Source organism: Diceros bicornis, chromosome 11 (assembly GCF_020826845.1).
Source record: "Diceros bicornis minor isolate mBicDic1 chromosome 11, mDicBic1.mat.cur, whole genome shotgun sequence".
NCBI lineage: Eukaryota > Metazoa > Chordata > Mammalia > Perissodactyla > Rhinocerotidae > Diceros > Diceros bicornis.
The window spans coordinates 48,973,338-48,994,952 of NC_080750.1; the positions used below are offsets into that span (position 1 = coordinate 48,973,338).

Consider the following 21,615-nt stretch of genomic DNA (forward strand, 5'->3'; position numbering starts at 1 on the left):
ATATCTGAACTCTTTGAAAGTCTTCTTTGCATATAAATAAGGTGAGGATTTTTTTTTTTTTACTATAGTAAGATCATCTTGATCATTCAACATCTCAGAAATCCAACTCTAACGATGAAAAATACACTTTAAGGATATATGATTATAGATGTTTCTTAACATATTAAGTCCAAAAAATTAATTAGACAACATTCTTAATGGCAAACAATGGAACCCATTATAGCTAGTTTTAAGCAGGAAAAAAAATTTATGAGACTGATGTGCTGCCAACTGCGCCAAGAAGGTGGGTTGCAGAAAAAAATTTAATAGAAATATTAGGAAGGTCATAGACTATCCAGGAGAACAGAGTGTCAGCCATGGGGAATGAGAAGCCAGGAAAGATGCTCAAGCCACGTATTGAGACTAACCCATTGAAGACTCAGTTGAAGCTGAGCATCGACCAACTCCAGAGCTTTTGTCACTGATGTCCTTGAAAATAGGATCCTGCTGCCACAGGACTCACCAGGAAGGATGGTGAGTTTGAATTCTGCAAAGTACCTGCAATCCCCTTGTTCTTGCTTATGAAATGAAGTCTTGTTCAGCGGTCTCTTTGTTAGAGCCTTATTCATATTTCTGCTCCCTAACTGCAAAGAAGGCTAATTAAGTAAGATTCTTGGTTTTCACTTTGGGGAAGCAAAAATCAAAGCACTGCCAAAATATTTGAAGGAGTGTTCAAAATATGTTGGGTAACCAGAAAACACATCAGATGTCCACTAGAGACAGTGTTGACTACATGTATATATGTATATGTATAAATATATATTATATATATGCACTATATATATATATAGTTGACTGCACACATATGTGTTGTTTATTTACATGGTAAGGTCCTTATTTTAGCACACTTTGAGCAGGAATAAGTACAAAACAAAACACGAAAGTGATACTTTATAATTTTTTAATTCATATTTTGGTTATATTGGTAAATGCATTTAAATGTATTTTCATAATTTGACAGTTGATGTCATAGTACTTAAATGAAAACACCAGGATTGTATTGGGAAATTGAATAAATATCCCTTCTATCAAAGATATCTTTGGATATTTCCTGAAGTTTTATTTGAAAGGCTGGTAGTTATGTGTACACTATAGATTATGAATGCTTGATTAAATGTGGCTTGAAATGAAATGGAAACTTTCTAAATATTAGAAATATTTTTAAAATTCTCAAAACTTTTCTGCTCTAGGAAATATATGAAAAATAACTTCATCCAATAAAAATCAATTGGTGCCAGAATTTAGCTAATATTTACATATATTTTAGAGACCTAACTTATCTATAATCATTTTTCTAGAAATTTCAAGTTTCTAGAACAAAGTCAAGAATTAGAACGTAAGCAAAATAATCTACAAGATCATGCACAAGAATTTGTCCACTTTTGCAAGTTTTCCACAGAATGTCACACATAGCATATTCTTCCTTATTCTTGAAAACAAGTCAAATGAGCTTATTTTGAGGTATTCAAACCACAGCACCATAGAACACAAGGGCTTCTTGAAAATAATAATGGAAAGCTTGAAAGTAAGGATGGAGTAGAAAATAAAAGACAAATTGTAGACATAACAGCCCATAAAGCAAACCCAAGACAATTTTGTCTAGGGCCATACCTCTCAAAGAATCTTGAATGCTCCTGAGATTATAGCTGTTCTATGGCACAATGTTCTTGATATCTTAGAGAATTAAGTATTACTCTCCATAGACTCTCAGAGAAAAGTTCCAAGATGTAAGGAAATTTAGAAAAATTTTATCAAAATAAAAAAATTAAAATTGGAGAAGCTTTCTGTTTTTTAATCATTTGAAGACATTAAACAGAATATTAGTAAGGTGCAACAAATAGGAGTGACTCTCCCCAGCCTGCATTTTAAGAGTTCTTTGTGAAGCAGCAAAGAATAAGTGGATGGGTGATAGCTTTCTTGAGTGATAATAAAAAACAACTAAAATTTACATGCAAAAAGCTCATAAAACCCCAAAATCACTAAGGCAAAAGACTGCCCCACCTCGTTTCCATGGACATCCCATAACACACAAATTTTTACTTGTTTTCATCATCTAGGATGATGTTCACTTTAAACAGATAGCACGGAAAGAAGAGATGAATACCCTGCAGTTTTTTCTGTTTTTGTTCCACATTCAGAGCTGTACCTTATTGAACTGAGTTTAGATTCTGAATCTCTAGGAGTGAACCTGAGTGGAGAAACATGTTCATTCATTCTAGAAAAATAAGCCATTTATTTGATTAATATTTATTGTTTCTAATACATTATGAAGTATTTGAATCAAAAACTGCCTTTACCCACTTTAACACTTCACAAACCATAGGCTGTTGCTCAACCATAATAGCAAATATGTAGAGATTAATTATTGGTAATTATAGAAATTCTGATAGACCTTTGTGTTTTAAGTTGGAGTGATCCCACCAACACAGTGCTACATAACCTGCTTACCACACCTAATCTGGATAATTTCAAATGATCTGTAGGGCACCTCCCAGTCAGCAGAATGACTATGTCAATGTTCAAATAATTCTCTTCTGCTTTACATCCAATATTCATTAAGCTTCTCAGACTCCACAAAGTCTCGAGTATATCACGTGAAACACACAAATTATAAAGCAACATCTACTTATGTACTCACATTGATGTCTTCCAAATCTAAATTATTTAGAATAATGTTGTTCCTTTTCCAGATGATGGGGGGTCTCAGTGCTCCCTGAATGGCACAGCTCAGCACAGCGCTTTGTCCTACCGTTGCTGCTGTAACACTTAGTTTCTGATCTTCAGGCAGACTCAACTGGATAACCTCTGTAAAGATAAAGTGTCAGTAACGTTGATGAGCTTGTAGTTTTGTAAGGTTAATTAGTATAAAGTTTCTGAATACTAGTCATTAAGGCTTTTAATTTGACTAAAATGGAAAAAAGCTTGTGATGAATTGAAAAAGGAGTAAATTGTTTCCAATAAAAGGTCAGAATGACATTTCAATTTAGTTGATTGACAAACACTCTCATGAGGCGAAGAACTATTAAACATGAAATGAATATCAGAAGTAGAGTTATAATAAGCTTGGCAGATTACACCCAAAAGAGAGATAAATTATTTAACTGCCAAATTGACACGTAGTGTGTCATCGGCATTGAAACAAAAATGATATTGTTTATACACTGATAGATTTATATTGTAGGTGAGGTGAGATCATTGCTGGCTGGCTTCAGAGAACGCTAGCATAGCTGAATGGGTAAAATGCATCATTATGCTGGGAAACATAAATTGACTCTAAAGGAATAAGATTTATTTGGGAAGGTGAAGGAGGAAAAACTGACGTTCACCAACCAAACAGCAGTTAAGCGAAATTCTGTCAGCTGCGTTTATCAGACAGAGTTGGTACAGAACAGTTGCTTCCTGATCCTTAAATTTTAAAGTTGTCTTTCATATTTTTAACTAACCATTGAACACATTTCTCCTAATAATTATGGTGAGCCAGAAAATATAATTTGTAATCTGGATCTGGCTTTCCTTTTCTGTTTTCAGACAATCCTTACCAACTATGGGAGTTAACAACTTTGTCATCGTCCGTTATCACCAGAGATGACTGGGATAATCCTACCAGTTTTCATCAATGTGAAAACTGCCCCTTAGTTTTCAGCTGTCTTGCACAGACGTTCTATCTTTTCCACAGTGTGTTTGAGTCTTGCATTTTGACTTTGCTCAGTCTCAGCCAGGTTAGAAATATCACAAATCACTATTCCAACCAAATTTCCCTGGGGGTCGAAAGGGCAATAATTGTCCTTTGTTCCTTTCTTGTGGTTGATATTTTTCACGGGGCTTGAGTGGAGAAAGTGGTGGCTTTGAATTTGTAATAAATAGGATCAGGTGCAATCATTGCTATCTCCTCCCCAAACCCTCTTCTTCCCTTTCACCATTCTACCTTCTTTTTCTCTCTTTCTGAATCGTGTATTCCTCTAAGGGAGGAAGAGAAATGACGATCAAATAAATTTTATAGAATATAACTATTCAATAAACAGTTCTTTGACTTTTAGTCACCATCACAAATGGTAATGTCAAAAATGGGGACATCCTTGCATCAGAAGGTCAGGATTGAACACACAATCCCCCACATGCGCACGTTAAGTGTTAATGTTAAGTGATCTCTGTTGTCATGGACCACTGGCTGCTACACCATTATCTGATGAAAATCAACAGAAATAGACAGACCCATACATTCTGTTATATAAAATCTAGTCTCTAAATCTAAAAGCCATAGGTAAATCATCACTGTTTTGTGTTGTCAAAGAAGGGGGTAGGCACGCATTTGAAATTGAAATGCCCTATGACAGACGCTCAGCCCAAGTTTATTCTTTTGGTCATTACATTACCGAAAAAAAATGACAGAAACGAGTAGGAAGCATCTTATTCAGTCATTGTGTTGACAATTTAGTGTTCTCTAATGACATTTATCCATATTCACATTTTATTTCAGTGTTTCCTGTAATAAGAACCTACGGAATATTTTCAATCTGCTTTTCTTTAATACTGATTCAGTTATATATATTTATATTTATATAAAATCACTAAAAGAAAATATGTTTGAACAAATAGGCATAGGGAAAGTTTGAAATTTGCAGACGTGGTGCTTATGTCTTTTTAAAAATCTTACAAACTTATGGGAAGAGAGAGCATTAGAGAAGTAATAACGTCATGTAAAGTATCATATAAGAATTATTAATAATTTTCCATTAACATTCCTGAATTTCACCTTCTGGTGCCTCATAAAATCGTGTAAGAGATAATGGGACATCTGGTTCTAAAAACAGCATGTTGGCATTGGCTAGTCTGACATTTAGAAATAGAATTGCTACTAAGTCACCTTGGAATCTCTTTACCAACCTCCTACATTTGAGGCCATTCAAATTAGTTGTGCTTTTGGTAGTTATACATCATAATGCTAATTAGATAATATGAATATCTTAGAATAAATGCTGAGATTTGGCATAACATTACAAGAGACGTCTTCTAAAATGTAATTTTTTGAGAGGATGCATAATTAGAAACAAGAATTACATTTCACCCGGGGAATATTAACATGCACAGAAAAAAACTTTTTCTTTAATTTGGAGATCACATTTTAAAATGATTTTTAAAACTATCTCAGTAGTATGTATTATTAAATAATGATCTGTATTTTGAAAACTCTTTCGAATTTTTTCCTGCTTACTTCATGTTATACATTTCACGTCCTCCCTAACGTATTATATAGAGCTACATACACAAAACCAATTATGTTCACTCATTACTTCTCAAAATCAAGTGGGCCTTTCCTTAAATAAATTCAGCAGCAAGATTTCTTTTACTTAGAAAACGTTCATGTTCATCTTTATTTGTCTTTCTGATAGTTATTAATGAGCAAATATTTAATCCCATAAAACCACAAATGTTAAACATTTTTATTCTTATATTCTAAATTTCATAACAAATGCTTTGCTAGTGAATGAAATGCTTATAAAACATCAAATTTATTCATTTTATAGAGAAATGGTGATTATATCTAAAAATACATTAAAATCTGAAACAATAACTAGGAATCAATCTGTAAACCAATTTAAAACTGATCTTAAGAGGTACTGGTTGTCTCTGAGTGTTTATGTATATTTGAGTGATCATAGTTGTTAGTTTGGAAATAAGAGTTTCAAAGAAAAATATTGAAAATTTAATTCTTTATCAATTATGGTTAATCTACATTTTCATAGATATATATTAATGGAATATACATATTTCATTCCATAGCATTCTACCCACAAACATCATACGCCAGTTATGTTCAGACAACTGCTTTGCAGCAAATAACATCTATCATTTTAGTGCCCTTCTCCATCCCCTCAGCTCCAATGATAATATGCTTTTGAAAGATCTTCTTTAAATAAAATCATGTATCATATAATATCAAGTCATCTGATGTTCTGACAAAAGGTAAAACCATATAGGCTAGGTATAACAGATGGTACTGAGTCTTTTAAAACACTTGCGTACTTCTTTTGACCTATAAACTTTGCTTCCTATTTGAGCCCTGTTAGGCATTCAAGGAAAGAAATCAGAGCTCTAACTGTGGTGTTCCCTCTGATTTCATGTTATGAAGACTATTAATGCCATTTCCAGACCAACTTTTTTCTGGTGATCACTTAGGAAAGCTAAGAGGCAAATAAAATAGCTTATCCTTGTGGATCTCCTTCTGCACTTTTCTCATTTTCACAACTTGGCTTAGAGGAATATTAACAGCTTACTTTCAAAAGAATGAAAAGTTGTTAAGTCTTCTCCAGCAGAATCTGAAGCGGAAGAGATAAGTATAAGTTGAGTACAACTTCAACCATGGCAGGTAGGTATTCATGAATCATTTATTCCAAAAGCAACTAGGTGATGGAAATAGTAACAGGAACTTGGGTAAAAATAGTGTGTGATTTTAAAATAGTACAAAAGGGGAATAAAACATTATTAATATTTGTGAAACATTAGTTAAAAAGAAGATGATTTTAATAACTTTGATTGAAAAGCAGTTCTTCTAAAATCATAGGAAGAACATAATTGATCATAACCAGGATTATGTTCTCCTAAATACCTACATCTTTTCAAGTTCCTAAGTATATACTTATGTTGACTATTTCATTTAATTTGTTTAAATACTAGTCTCATAATAATATTGTCCTAATAATGATTATAATTCCTATTATAAGAATGAAGACTAGAGAAATGTTATCAGTAATATTTTCAAATAACTTGTATTTTTCCCTTCTCTACTCCACTAAAAGAAATTACCAATTAAAAGCAGATGACAATATGGGCCGGCCCCGTGGCTTAGCAGTTAAGTGCGCGCGCTCCGCTGCTGGCGGCCCGGGTTCGGATCCCGGGCGCGCACCGACGCATCGCTTCTCTGGCCATGCTGAGGCCGCATCCCACATACAGCAACTAGAAGGATGTGCAGCTATGACATACAACTATCTACTGGGGCTTTGGGGGAAAAATAAATAAATAAAATTATATAAAAAAAAGCAGATGACAATAAAATAATCAGAAATATATCACACAAAAAAAGACACTTAGGAATCCTAGATGGAATAAATTAATTATTCTCATAATAAGAAAACCACAATTACTCAGTGACAAGCTACTTAACTAACTGGGAAATTCTAATGGTATCTTTTGTTAAGAAATTGGTGATTTCAAAATAAATACTAATGCTTACCTAATTTAGACATACCAAGTTATACATTAACTTATAATGATAAAATGTCTAGAATTTTTGATACTAATTGCTTATCTGTAAACTATTGTGTGTTTGTATTATGATTTTATCATAAAAAGAAATTTAAAAAGAGATCTAGAAACTTATTTCCTTTTGTAGCAAAAGACTAGATAACTTGGACTAACTCTTCCACTGAAGAAGTAAAACAACAACAAACAAAAAATTAAACAATACTGAATTAAATATAAATAATATATTTCAAAAGCATGAAAGCAGTAAGACAGTGAGGAATTGTCCAGTCTATGTCCTGAAGATAAATGTAACTTAGAGAAGATGAAATTGCACCTGAAGTTTCACATTGCTTCGGGAATTTTTCTATCTTGAGAAGATGACTAAGAGGCCTAAATGCTCTTATGTGGCTTCTTGTTCCCCCAGGCATATGAGATAGGTACAGTAACCGACTACCTCTCTCTGTGCTAGGATTTTCAGATGCCTCACTCAATAAGTGAATGTACAGACTGCAGCCCACTTTTGTCTAGATGCCTCATAAAACAAAGCCTTCCTCCCTATAGTAAGATAATATCATCTTAGTCATTTAATCATTGTTATAAACAATTTTTAAAGCAAAATTTCTAGCAAACAATCAAGGATAACACGGTATACAAAAAGAAAAGACAATATGATGAGAATGAGCAGAAATAACATACAATAGTAACCAACACACTGGAATTGTAAAATTTATTATGCTTATGAAAATAAAATCCAATTTAGAAATTTTGACAAAGAACTTAAATCTATAATCTATAAACATTATAAGTTTATGACAGAGCCAAGTAGAAATTATATAAGTAGAAATGTAATAACTGAAATTAAGAATTAAATCGATGAATTTAAGAGCAGATTAGATACAACAGAAAAGAGAATTGATAAACTGGAAAAGAGAGTAAAAGAAACTTTACAGAATAAAAAGCAGAAGGACAAAGATTTGAAAATACAGATGAGGTTAACAAAAATAGGTTTATAAGGTTAACAAAAATAAGTTTACATTTTCCCCAGATGGAGAAAACAGAGAAAATGGGGCAGAAGCAATATTTGAAGAAACAGTTGCTGAGAATTTTCCGTAAATGTCGAAAGACTCCAACTGATAGACTCAAGAAGCTCAGCAAATTTCAAACAAAGCAAATGAAAAACCAGAACAATCCACATCTAGACATTTAACAGTGAAACTGAAGAAATTCAAATCTTTATCTTAAGAGAGAAATCTTAAAGTTATGCAAATAAAAAAATACAGTCTGCCTTCACAGCAAGGAGAGTTAGACAGGTAACTGATATTATCAGCAAGAATAGGAACAAGAAGCTAGTAGGATGATATCTTGGAACTTCTTGTAAAACAAAATAAAATCAGGGTTGGCCGGGTGGCGTAGTGGTTGGGTTTGTGCTCTCTGCTTCGGACACCCAGGGTTCACACGTTCAGATCCCAGGTGTGGACCTGCACACCACTCATCAAGCCACGATGTGGCAGGCATCTCACATATAAAGTAGAGGAAGATGGGCACGGATGTTATCCCAGGACCAATCTTCCTCAGCAAAAAAGGAGGGTTGACAATAGATGTTAGCTCAGGGCTAATCTTCCTCACCAAAATAAAAAAAAAAGTCAATCTTAGAATTTTATACACGTTCATATAAATTAAAATAAAGTAAATATATTTTAAAAAAACTAAGAAAGTTCATCTCTAGTAAACTTATCTTAAGGTAAATTCTGAAAGCTGTTCTTCAGGCAGAAGGAAGATGATCCTAGATGGAAGCTCAAAGATGCAGGAAGGAAAGGAGAGCTAAGAAGGTGTTTAAATATGAGTGTTAAAGTTTAACATTAAACTTTGATATTTCAAGAATGTCTGATAATATAAGCGAATATCTTCATAGTCTTGAGGTAGAGAAAGATTTCTTAAACAAGGAACAAAAAAACTCACCATAAAGGGGATGATTATCAGTTTGACTACATTATAATTTTGATCATCTATTCCTCAAAATATACTATTAAAAGACCAAAAATGCAAGCCATCAAGCAGGAAAACATATTTGCCATGCACAAAACTAACAAAGATCTCATATGCAGAATTAATAAAGATCTCCTAAAAATCAATACAAAAAAGACAAACACCTCCAAAGAACCATCAACAAAAGACTTGAACAATGCTCCATGAATTAACTAATCCACACAGCTAAGAAAAATCTGAAAAAGTGCTCAACCATCTCAGGGAGATGCAAGTTTAAGCCAAATCTTTCAGATTGGCATAAATTACAAAAAGTCTTGTGATAAGTGTCAGGAAGAATACAAAACAACATAAATTTTTATATACCTTGAACAAGAGTGTAAAGTCATATATAAACTTTCTTTCTCCATTGGTAAATGAAGCCTAGTCTAGACAAACTTGCCCTGCCAGCTCATGTTTCCAAGGACCAAGTTAACCATACGCATTGCAGAAACCTAGAACATGACACAGAGACGGCAGAGTGTTTAGGTGTTGTAAAGAAATAGCAGAGGTAGTAATGCATAAATTTTCAAGATACCTTTAATATATTGGACAGAGAAAAAAAGAGGAAAGGTCTAAATGGAAAGAGAAGAATCCAGTAAAGAATAGGATGAAGGAATCCCGAGTTTATCCTGGAGAAAAGGAGCTGGTAGAGAGGAAAATTCTGAGAATGTGAGTGAGAATGGAATTATTTCTGCCACAAGTTCTGAAAAAAACAAGAAGGACTTATAATCATAAGCATAAATAAAATTATCCAGCAGTTCAAACAAAAAAGTCATTTCCTATGTCATTGGTGAGATTTAAAAGTTACAGGAAGATAAAACAAAAAGACTTTTCAACAAAAGATTTTCTGTAAAACAATGAAACAAAGGTTCTTGTGCAAACTTGGAATTTTATTTTTATTCTCTTTATAACTCTGTAACAAGGACAATGCAGTATGATAGATGGGACTGTATTTTGATATCACTTCAAGCAGTTTTATATGTTAACAATAGTGAGTCTCACTTTCTTTTTTTTTTCATTCATGGTTTTGATATTCCTTCTGTGGTCTTATAAATAAATACAGTACAATTACCATTCAACTTTTCTGTTCAATTTTATTTAATTTCTCTCATTCAACTAAATTATATTCAGTTGAATTTTAAAGTACAATATGTGAAGAATAAGCCTATTCATTCAGTGATGTGTATGACACTCACAACTTGGAAAATAATTCTTTTTTTATGAAGAATAGCTTCCATTTGAAACCTGACCTAACAAAAATTGTATCCAACAGAGAGAATTGGGTGGCCATCCAAAGTAGTCAAGTTCATTTTAACTTTATAATTTGGAAAACTTCAAAGGTTCATACAACTGGATGATATCAACATTATAGATATATAGGCTGGAATAATAAGGCATTAATGTTTCAAAGTATATTATACTAAGTTTAAAACCTCTTTAGAAGTAAGTTGCTCCTTGTAGTACTAGGGTAACAGAAAATAACTGTCAGCATTTCTTCAGCACTTACTGTTTGTCAAACATTCTTCTAAATAGTTGATTCATTAAATCTTCACATCTATGAGGTAGAGACTATCACGATCCTACTTTTTTTTTTTCTATTTGTGATGCTATTATGTGAGGAAGAAATCATTAATTGAAGCTTCACCAGCCGTTTTTTGATTAGATAGGAACTTTTCCCAACACACTAAGGATGGCAAGTTCAAAGACAGAAGGAGTTCAGGTTCTTGATCACAATTGGTGAGGAGAGAAAACATCCTACCTCTGGATATCTTGTAAAACAATTATCTTTAAAAGATACATGCTACTGACAACGAAGTCTAAATAGCCTGGAGGATAAAAGCATAAACTATACCATCAATGAGACCCAGATTTGAATGATGACTTTGATGCCTGCCTCAGTTTGACTTCTAATGCACACTATTTGGAAGACTTGTGACAAATTATTTAAACTCTGTGAGTCTCAGCTTTTCCATCTTTAAAATAAAGATAGTACCTAACTTTTAAGAGTATTGTGAAGATAAGATTTGATATTTTAAAATACTTTTTACTATGCCTGGCCTTTGGTAAATTCTGAATATGCCGCAGCTGTTATTACTTATGAAGAACTATTGAAGCATTTGTAGGTTAAGATAGGCACCACTTCACCACATTTAGGAATATAGCATTATGATCACTTTGAGAAAGTTACTGTTTATGTAAAATCGTATTGGTTTCATTTCCATAGATATTGCTTAAGCATAAGAGGGAAAACCTAGGCTCATGACCCAAAAGGCTGTTTATGTTCTACTTTGGTTCTACTCTTACACACAAAGTGCCCTTGAGGTTGTATTTAAATATATGCAAGTTAATATAAAAGATAGAAACATAATGATAATCACTCTTCTACTTATAAAAAACCATGAAAAATATCAATGAAATGTTGAAGTAATCAAGTACCTTTTCCTTGTTGTTGGTATAAATACCATATACAACTTCAGAAAATTTGATATACTCTGAATGTCTAAATTACTAAATATATGAAATATTGAATTAAGTTACTATCTTTAATAATTTTTTAAAGTTTCAGTACGATTACTTATAAATGGAATTCAATGTAGTAAACTGGGAGGAGAAATCACATACACATATGAAGAAGAGAATCTAACAGGAAGAGTTGGCTGTGAATACTCATTTGTCAGTCAGGGTAAGCAATCAGCTAATGAATACCCATTTCCTATATGTTAACAGTGTGTTAGTGGCATGTTAAAAAGCTATTATAGATTTAAGGAAAGAATGTTAACCTGTGTTCATTCCTTCAACTTATCTCAAGGATGTTAATGTTGGAATTAATCAAATAACACATTATTTCCTCTGTCTTTAAGACATTGAAAAAATTGTGAAATTTTTTAGGTTACAGTCAGTCAGACAGAGATAAATGAGCGAATTTTTCTCTCCATGCAGTGTAATAGAATTTGAGCATTTCATACTGAAAAAGACTTCAGTATTGTTTGCCTAATTAAAACAATTCAGATAAAAGAGATTGCTATTTGCCATAATGCACTGCATTTACTGATAAAAGTGAGACTGGGATTTAAGCATTTGCATTCACTCTGAAGTTTTACAGAATTAGAATCTCTCCAATACGTTACAGAAAATAGATGTGAAAGATGGAGAATTGAACAATGGCTGTTCTTTTTGGTAGACCTTTACTGCATCAGAAGACTGGGCCTCAGCTATGCAAATCCAGAAACAAATTTAACAATTCATCCAGAATTAATTAGGCTATTGGGGATTGACTGAGCTAATCAAAATCACAGGATACCTTTGTTTATACTGGAATACCAATTTATTCATTTACAATTGGGAAAGCATCAGGTTTCATAAGTAGTGTCAGCTCTGAGCCTGGGAATCTCTCTTCTATTGCACAGGTCAAAAGCTTCTCAAGATTGATGAATAGAAAATTACAAAAAAGGGAGTCGACTATTCTCAAGCCAGTCAAGCTCTAATCAGCTAATGAACTGCCCTTTTCAACTCTAAAGACATTTCTGTCTAGAGAGCCTTTCTTTTTCTTGTCACTTTCAAGTTTATTAACAAATTCTTGGTTCTTTTTTACACCAGGCATATCACCATATGTTTGCAACTAGAGCACTGACTCAGGTAGGCTGTAAAAGTTGAGTATATTAGAGCCTTCTTCACATCAGCAAATGTTCCCATAGTTGTGGGCCTGGCAAAATACGCCCATGGACCAAATCTGGCCCACCACCTGTTTTTGTAAATAAAGTTGTATTGGAACACAACCATATCCATTCATTACTATACTATCTATGCTATTGTCTGTGGTTGATTTCAGCTATATAGGCAGAGTTGAGTAGTTTCTTCAGAAAACTTATGTATGCAAAGCCTAAAATATTTACTTTCTAGCCCTTTACAGAAAGTTACCTAGTCCTTGAAACACTGCTTTGCTGGTTGTACATTCCTTGGACATGCTTTAGTTATTTAAATGAGATCTATTGGATCCTACTCATCCTCTAGATTCAGAACTCTAAGCGTTAAATAATTATATACAGAATACATGAAAATCGCTCCCATTTATATATAGGTGAGTTCATAAGCTGCCACTGTATTTTTTATCTTGAGTCTTCCATAAAAAAAAGGAAGGATGAGTTTCTATAATAACTATGACAGTTGCTACTCTTTGGGTCCAATGTAAAATGTAAAAGTGAGTTAAGTTTGCCCTGTCCAAATGCAATTTCTTAGTCCTTGATAGTAGTATCATACTGGGTTTATCTTCTTTAAGTTTATCGTGTAGAACAATTATCATTTTCTCTCTTCTTAACATCCAATCAAAATACTAATTCCCAGGGCACATTTCTCAGCCAGAAGGAGAGCAATCTGATTATCCCATGTAAGTCATTCACAGTACTAATCTGTGAACAAGCTTGATTTCCAAGAGAATATTTACATTGTAATAGGGAACATTTTTATTCAAATGTGTCTTTAACCACCAAAATGCTTAGCAGAAAAGCTTTGAGAGGGAAAATCTTCCAATGAACCGTTGTCAACTCTGCCACCACTTTTTCTCTAAGAAATCAGAGGGCGCTAGATCTGACCAAGACAGCCTTAATGTTTCCCTCAGTTTGACTAAGCTTTAGACAAAACCTGTCCTCCTTATAGGCCTCTGGCCTCCCTTTTCTAGAGCATTTACTTTAGAAAATTTGCAATTGCAAATTATTTCTCTGTTCCTTTGAGATGTAACTCTCCTAGCCTTTTGCCAGTTTTACAACCCAGGAATGTCTTTCTCAAGGATTTGGGAGCCATCCCTTGGAAATGTAAGCATCAAGGAAGAAAGTGCCCTATCCCAGTCTCTGTGAGAGGGGAGGAGCCTAACTCCAACACGTGCCAATTAGCAGACACACACGGCCTAATCAAGTTGACCAACCTCATCTCCACCCTGTCGTCCTTCACTCCTTTTCAACTTCCTTATCTAGTGCTTAATAACTCTGCTGCCTTTTGTTTCAGCAGAGTTGATTTCAATCTCTCCCCCTATTGCAATAGTCTTGACTCCTATTGTAAAAGTCTTGAGTAAAGTCTTCCTTGCCTTTTTAACTTGTCTGCTGCAGTTTTTCATTGACAGTCGGAAATCAGTTTTTGTTTTCTGAAAAATCACCAATATTTGCTTACCTTCACTCCTTCTTCTCCTTCATGCTTAAGAGAGGGGAAGTTTACAAAGTATTAATGAGAGGACAAGTAACATTTATTTATGGTCTATAATTCTGAAGAAGTCTAGAATTGAAGAAAACAGAGATTGTCCTGGTTTATTCTCACCTCTCGCTTCTCCCAAAATAAAAAGCCATAAATTTAAGGATTTTTACAAGCCTATGATTGTTACCATACAATGATGGTTTTATATCACTTATGAAACTACAAATGTATCTTCTCTGCGTGTGAATGTAGTTTTAATTACTTTAAAGATGTACTTCTCTTAGGATCTTCTAAGTATAATTTTAAACAATACCACTACCTTGAAACTACAAGTCTTTACAAATCATGTGTAAACACAGTACAGTTGGAAGCTTTCCAGCAAATCATATGCTATCTAAATGCCTGAAACTCAGATTTAGGGTCATTTATCTTCATCATCAAAACAAAGAAGAGATGTGAACAATTACACACCTAATTCAGTAAGTGTGACTAGATACTCTGTACATTGATTGCTAAAATTAATGTACTAGATTTAAATTATACAAATTGAAAATGTATTTATATAAATTAGAACATGCATGGCTATTAATTTAAATTCTATAGGTATAGATCTCAGATTTGTTAAAACATATTTGATTATTTGAGAAAAGGGGCCCAGTACAATAAATGTCAGAGTCTATATTTTGTGGCACTTTTTTATATGCAAAAATTTCAGTCTTTTATGTCAATTCAACATGTGTAGTAAGTTACTCAATTTTGTGCAGATTTTACTAAGGTACTATATCTTTACCCTGCTCGTTTGAGCAAATTTTGTGAACAGCACTGACTAGAAAAATTAAATGCATTTTTTTAAAAAGAAGCTGCTGAGGCAAATCCAAAAGGATTTTTAGTAATTTTTAAATAATAAATGTCTAAAGTGTTTATTGCATCATATGAAAAACAAGTAAAACAGTTATTTCCTAAGTAGATAAAAGAGTGGGTCAAATTCATATACTGATGAATTCTAGCCTCTGACACTGCATTCATTTCTTCGTAATAAATAAATGTTAATAGAGTATAGTTCAATTGTCAAATGTCACTATTTTGACGTGTAAGTCTGAATTTTGTATTATTAATTTGTGATATGTAGTACATAATTTATTTTATCATATGACATTTGCTTACATTTTTAAATGATTATTTTTGAGAATATATTTTTATATTTGTTTTAAATGCATGAAAAAGATTTATAATTTGTTTTAAAAATTATATAAAATTAGCAAAGTATTTCAATGTACATTTATAAAATATCAGAGGAAAAAGCCATAGTATTTTAAGCTTTATAGTCTGTTTCATTTAGAATTAAGGCTACTTTAAGATATTACCAAATACTGTACTATATATAAAATTGTCAACAAGAGTGACTTTGTTTTGCTGGGGTACTGTTTAGTATACAATTAAAGGAAACTAAAGTGCAAAAGAAAAGCACTCTATATGTTTTCACTATTAATAGAAATTTTTTAATGCAAATATTTATTTTGGCAGGAAACTAAACTTATAGTTTTACAGCATTTACATTGTGTTAGAAGTAATTTCTTTGGGAAGAATGCATAAGTGAGAAAGAATGGAAATGCGGAAAGAATAAAATGAAAAGAGTTGGTACAGCTGATTCAATGGAAGGAATGTAAAGAATAAAAGACAACAGGGAAAATATCTTGTGGAGAATCTTATCATCCATTGACTTCTTTCTCCATTGCTGCCCTAGCCCTTGATGTAAGTAACACTCAAAGAAATTGTCCATACCCTTTTATATTTGCATCTTTTCTTAGAAAAAAAAATAAAATTGCTTCAAGACTTAACAATCAGAGCCGTGTGCTTCAGCAGCTATTTTGGACTGTCTCAAGCTGCACTGAGGGCACGGCACTGCTGTCACATGGATATGTCACCCTGCCAAGGGGCTCCCTAATAGGCTTGTTTGATTGGGGTATCATATATTAAAGAGGTAGCTAGCGACCAAGTTAGGAGCTTAGGTCTGCAATTTAACAGTTTATCAGGAAAAATGTAACAGAGGCAATCAACACGCAGAAGGCACAAAGGAAACTATTAACTTTGAGAAAGAAAGATTTCAGTCAAGATTGATTCCATCCTGTTTAACAGAGGGATGCGTATAAATCTCCCTGGGAGCACTCTTTTGAACTTCAGCACCCAATGTTGTTGCTGCTCTTCTGGGGTTCTATCAAGCCCATCTGTTCTACACAGAGGTCTCATGCCTCAGTATCTGAGTTCAGGTTTATAAACTCTGTTTTGACTCAGTTGAGGTATCTGTTACAAGATTAATATCATACAAATAGATTTAAAGGCAAAAAAACAAGATTATAGATAAAACAGCACATTTCATAAACATTTCAATTTACCAAATAGATATCTCTAACTAGATATGCTTCTAATCGCTTCAATAAAAAAGTTAAAAAGATAGCAATTGATAAATGATTACTTAACTGCTCATTATCAATAAAATAATAGCATACATAGTTTAAAATTATGTGGAAAGATTTCATTAGTATTATTCCCTCTGCAAAAGTTTGATAAACCAATGTAGCTTTTATTTTATTTTTGAGTTTGGTCTATAAAGAGTGTCACATCATATTCTCTGAATGTATATTTGCTAGTACTTCATTTATTTTGGAAATAGTAATACAAATGAACGCACAGAAGACAACATTTCCTGAGTACTGTTTAATTATCAATTTAATATTAGATAATTCAGACATTAAGCTCACCATTTTGTTAAAATAACAGCCCGGGAACACACTGAGATCCTTAACTAATTCCTCTTGTACTCACAAAGGCAAAGCTCTGTAATTAGCACAGTTAAATAGAAAGTATTTTTATATAATCCATAAGTTTGTTATTTATCAAAATTCTAATTTGTTAGTTTTAAGAAGCACGGATTTACTGTATTATCACGAACGCATAAACTTGGATGTAGTAATTTCTTCAAAAGTATAAATATTAAAATTCTAGTGAGATAAGAAAAAATATATATAATTTTTCCCCTGAAGGCATGTTGTATAATCAAATTTTAATATATTGCTAACAAATAATTATATAAAAGTGCTTTTAAGGAAAATTTTAAAAACCCAACCTGGAAACATGATGTAACTTATGCTAATGTAATGCTGACTGATAGAAAATCTTTAAAAATTGTTAATATGTACTTTATATAAATGATAAAATTCATATTTCCTGGAAGAAGGAATGGTTGCAAAGGAAATTTTAGACTTCAGTAGCATGCAGTGTTTACTATAATGAGATATTACCTTGCTGTGTGGCATATTATCCAATATAAACTAATTAGCGTGCTATAATTTTAGGGACCAAATCGCATTGGATAAGTATAAACTGGTTCCTGGCGTAATTCTGAATTTGAATTTAGACTCTAGAAATTTCTAGTATAGGACCTTAGTTTCCTCATCTGGAAAGTGGGGGTAACGGGAATAGCTATGTCATAGTCACCTTGTCAGGATTAATTCATTTGAAATGCTTAGTAAGCATTCCATAAATGGAAGTTATTAATATTATTAAATTACCAAACATTACCACTCCAAGTAATTCTAACCTTACGGTGTGACATTTATTTGCTTAAAACAAACTTGCAATTATTCACAACTGTATTTGAGAAAATATATATAAATATATATATGTATAAAATCACATGTACACACAAAGCAGCACACAAGGAAAACATTTGCTTTCCTTGAGATGAGTGTAGTTTCTAAGGTTATTTTCAGGTTTTCCAAGAATATCCATAACCATACATCAATTCTTTACCTTTTATTTCACATATTAATTAATTTCAACATTAAGCACTTAAAAGATATTTTTAATTGTCTTAAAACACATCGATTAAGATAGCAATATTTTTCTTCCTGAATGGAATTCCCTTCTCTTCATGTAAAATACAATTTTCTAAATGTTAAATATTACTTTTAAGTTAAAATAATATGAAGAATCAGCCTAAGTTTAGGGGATTTATACGTACTTAATACCCGATTTTGATCATACAAGTACAAAATGCTCATTTGAAACTATAGAATATATTTGTTTGAGAAATATTCAGTCATTTATAACATTAATTAACATATATTACCAAGTAATAAAGAAAGAACAGAAGGAGGGGTGGGGAGAGAGAGAGAGAGAGACAGAGACATAGACAGATAGCCAAAGACAGTCAGAGATAGACAGAGAGAGCCAGAGAAAAAACAAACTAGAGAGACGTAGAGAGAGAAGGGGAGGGGAAGGAGTCAAGGAAAGCAAGAAAAATAACAGCAAAGTACTGCATCTAAGGGAAAAATACATAATCTAAGATTGAAATTAACAGCTACCACTTTATATTGCTTTTCTTTGTTTCAAAATTATTATGCATTAATTAACAAGTATTTAATGTGTGCCTATTATGCATCATGCATTTGGAAATCTTATCCCTTCCCTTCTTGAACCATTTGTACTCTTGGGAAGTCATGGGACAGAATCACTGAGCTACAAATTTTCAAGTATGTCAATACCGATCTCTGGTCCCTGTTGCTCCCAAGTGAGAACTAAAAGGGTACACACTTGCCCTTTAGTTTTCTCAAGACTAGGAAGACTGCAACTGAATGACAGACAAATAAAGCAAACTTGAATTTTCATAAAAAGATTGGTCGATGTAAATGTCTGTGGTGGACATGAAAGTGTAATATATATAAAATGATTATATATAATATATAATATGTATATATGATAATAATTATAATATAAATAAAGGTATTACATATATTCTGTGTGTATGTATATATATCCTACACACTTGAATATAAATCCCTGTGACCAAGTTTACACAAAATGCCCTCATAGAAATCAATTAAATTAATTAAAGTTAGGAATATTGGGAAGGATTAAAGGGAATAATTATAAATATGCTCTCTTAGTTTGCTCTCATCAAGGAAAATAGAATATTCACAATAATTTATGGCTCCATTTTCAGACATTTGGGCTCAGAGAAATGCAACAAAAGAACAATAAACCAATCTTTGTAGTTTTTAAGGCTCACATTCTTTCAGGTTTGGCTTTCATTATTATTACTATTACAACTGATAATATAAATTGTACAAATAAATCATTGAAAATATAGAAAGAGAATGTTACAATTAAATGAGTCAAGTTGAATTCAGAGAGGGCTCTATCACTGAACTTGATCAACAGAAAGAAGAGTATGCATTTATCAGAGCTACAGATACGTTTTCAAAATAAACTGCAAATCCAGTGGAAGGTGGAGAAAAGTTTCAGAGCGACGAAAAGTGAGAAATGGGAAAATGGCAACGCAGGATGAGATTTAATTTAGATAAATGTAAGGTAATACACAGAAGGAATGTCAAGAGAAAGAAACGAAAAGAATTGGTTAGAGAACACCGTTTTGAAATTAACTATGGATTATTATGGTAGAGAATTTTGCTACATGCTGAAGTAAAAACTAAATAGTGGCCGGCCCCGTGGCTTAGCAGTTAAGTGCCTGCGCTCCGCTACAGGCAGCCCGGGTTCAGATCCCAGCATGCACCGACTCACTGCTTGTCTGGCCATGTTGAGGCTGTGTCCCACATACAGCAACTAGAAAGATGTGCAACTATGACATACAACTATCTACTGGGGCTTTGGGGAAAAAAAGGAGGAGGATTGGCAATAGATGTTAGCTCAGGGCCGGTCTTCCTCAGCAAAAAGAGGAGGATTAGCACGGATGTTAGCTCAGGTCTGATCTTCCTCAAAAAAAAAAAAACAACTAAATAAAACATGAGTTGTAGTATATGAAGGGTATTATTACCTTTTTATCCATGCACCTAGAGTCTATTTTTATCAAAGAATAATAACTTCAAATATAACAATAATATTTTAATAGCTAAAATTTATTGAACACTAAGTACATGCTAGACATTGTGTTAAATTCTTTATTTTAGTATTGAACACTCAAGTAAATATTGAAGCAAGTAGTGTTATTACCCCCATTTTACTGATGGGGTATTAGATCTTATGGTAAGTAATTTTTCAATGTTGTCCAGCTGTAAGTAGTGGAGCAAGGATGATATAAAATTTGAAAACATATAGCATAAAACTTACAGAAGAGAAAATAAAAGGAAGCATGCAAATCACTGGATATTAATATATAGGAATAAAGAGTTTCAGTTAAACATAATTTTCACAAGTGACTATAATTGCTAACGTATATTGAGTACTTACCGTGTGTTACATACTGTTTGCCATGCTTTACTGGCTTTTATCTATTTAATAATCAACAATCATGTGATTTAGAATTACTATTCAGGGAAACTGAAGCAAGGAACAATTGTGTAACTTGCCAAAGTCCTACACCTATGAAGTGGTGGACTTGGGATTTGAATCTAGTGCTCCCTACCCCCAGCTCCAGGAACATGTGCTAGTTATCATTATGCCACACTGGTTCTAGTATTGGGAAAAGAGGGCAAATACACAGAAGAATACAAGTGTAGAAATAATTAAATGCAAAAAAATAGGGATTATTGAAAAGGTACTGTGCCTGGTAGTGTAATTATTAAAAAATATTTATTAAATACATAGAAAATAACCTAAGTGAATTAGGAAATTTTGGATTAAACATTAACTCATTGAGAAAATAAAATAATAAACCAATATGATCTCTTCCTTCCTTTATTGATGATATTTATTGAGCACATGCTATGTGCTAGGTACTCTTCTGATGTGAGGAATACATTTTTGAAACAAAGACGGTCCTGTCCTCACAGAGCTTATATTCCAGAAAGTACAAAATAATATATTAAGGCTCAAATATTTACACTTTTTTTATTCCTAATTGTATTCTTCCAGTTAGTTTTTATCAAAACATAATCGCATGATATGAAGTTTAATCCACTATTATACCAAGGGTAATTAAAGGATGCAATTTTAACTTAAAAACTTTCCTTTACATAAACATTTGTTTATGGAAGAAAATAGTGTTAAAAATGAGTGTAATCCAGGTTTCAGTTTAGGTACCCAGAGCTTTGAGATTGAAATTAACTAGACTAGAGCATGATGCTCGATGCAATGTCATACATTATGCTTGTCACATCACTTTCTGAGCTC

At 32.8% G+C, this 21,615-nt stretch overlaps 1 protein-coding gene and 1 long non-coding RNA gene across 10 annotated transcripts in view; one reads left to right on the top strand and one right to left on the bottom strand.

Annotated features, from left to right (window-relative positions):
- FSTL5 (follistatin like 5) overlaps positions 1–21,615 on the bottom strand; it is a 688,045-nt gene that overhangs the window by 230,436 nt on the left and 435,994 nt on the right. For all 4 annotated transcript variants that reach the window (XM_058550291.1, XM_058550290.1, XM_058550293.1 and 1 more), the window contains exon 7: positions 2,678–2,844. In XM_058550291.1, the coding sequence (XP_058406274.1) occupies positions 2,678–2,844 (167 nt within the window). The remainder of the gene's footprint in view (positions 1–2,677; positions 2,845–21,615) is intronic.
- The window catches only part of LOC131411436 (uncharacterized), a 120,557-nt gene continuing 114,812 nt past the window's right edge, over positions 15,871–21,615 (top strand). For all 6 annotated transcript variants that reach the window (XR_009221566.1, XR_009221564.1, XR_009221562.1 and 3 more), the window contains exon 1: positions 15,871–16,239. This is a non-coding gene — a long non-coding RNA (uncharacterized LOC131411436). The remainder of the gene's footprint in view (positions 16,240–21,615) is intronic.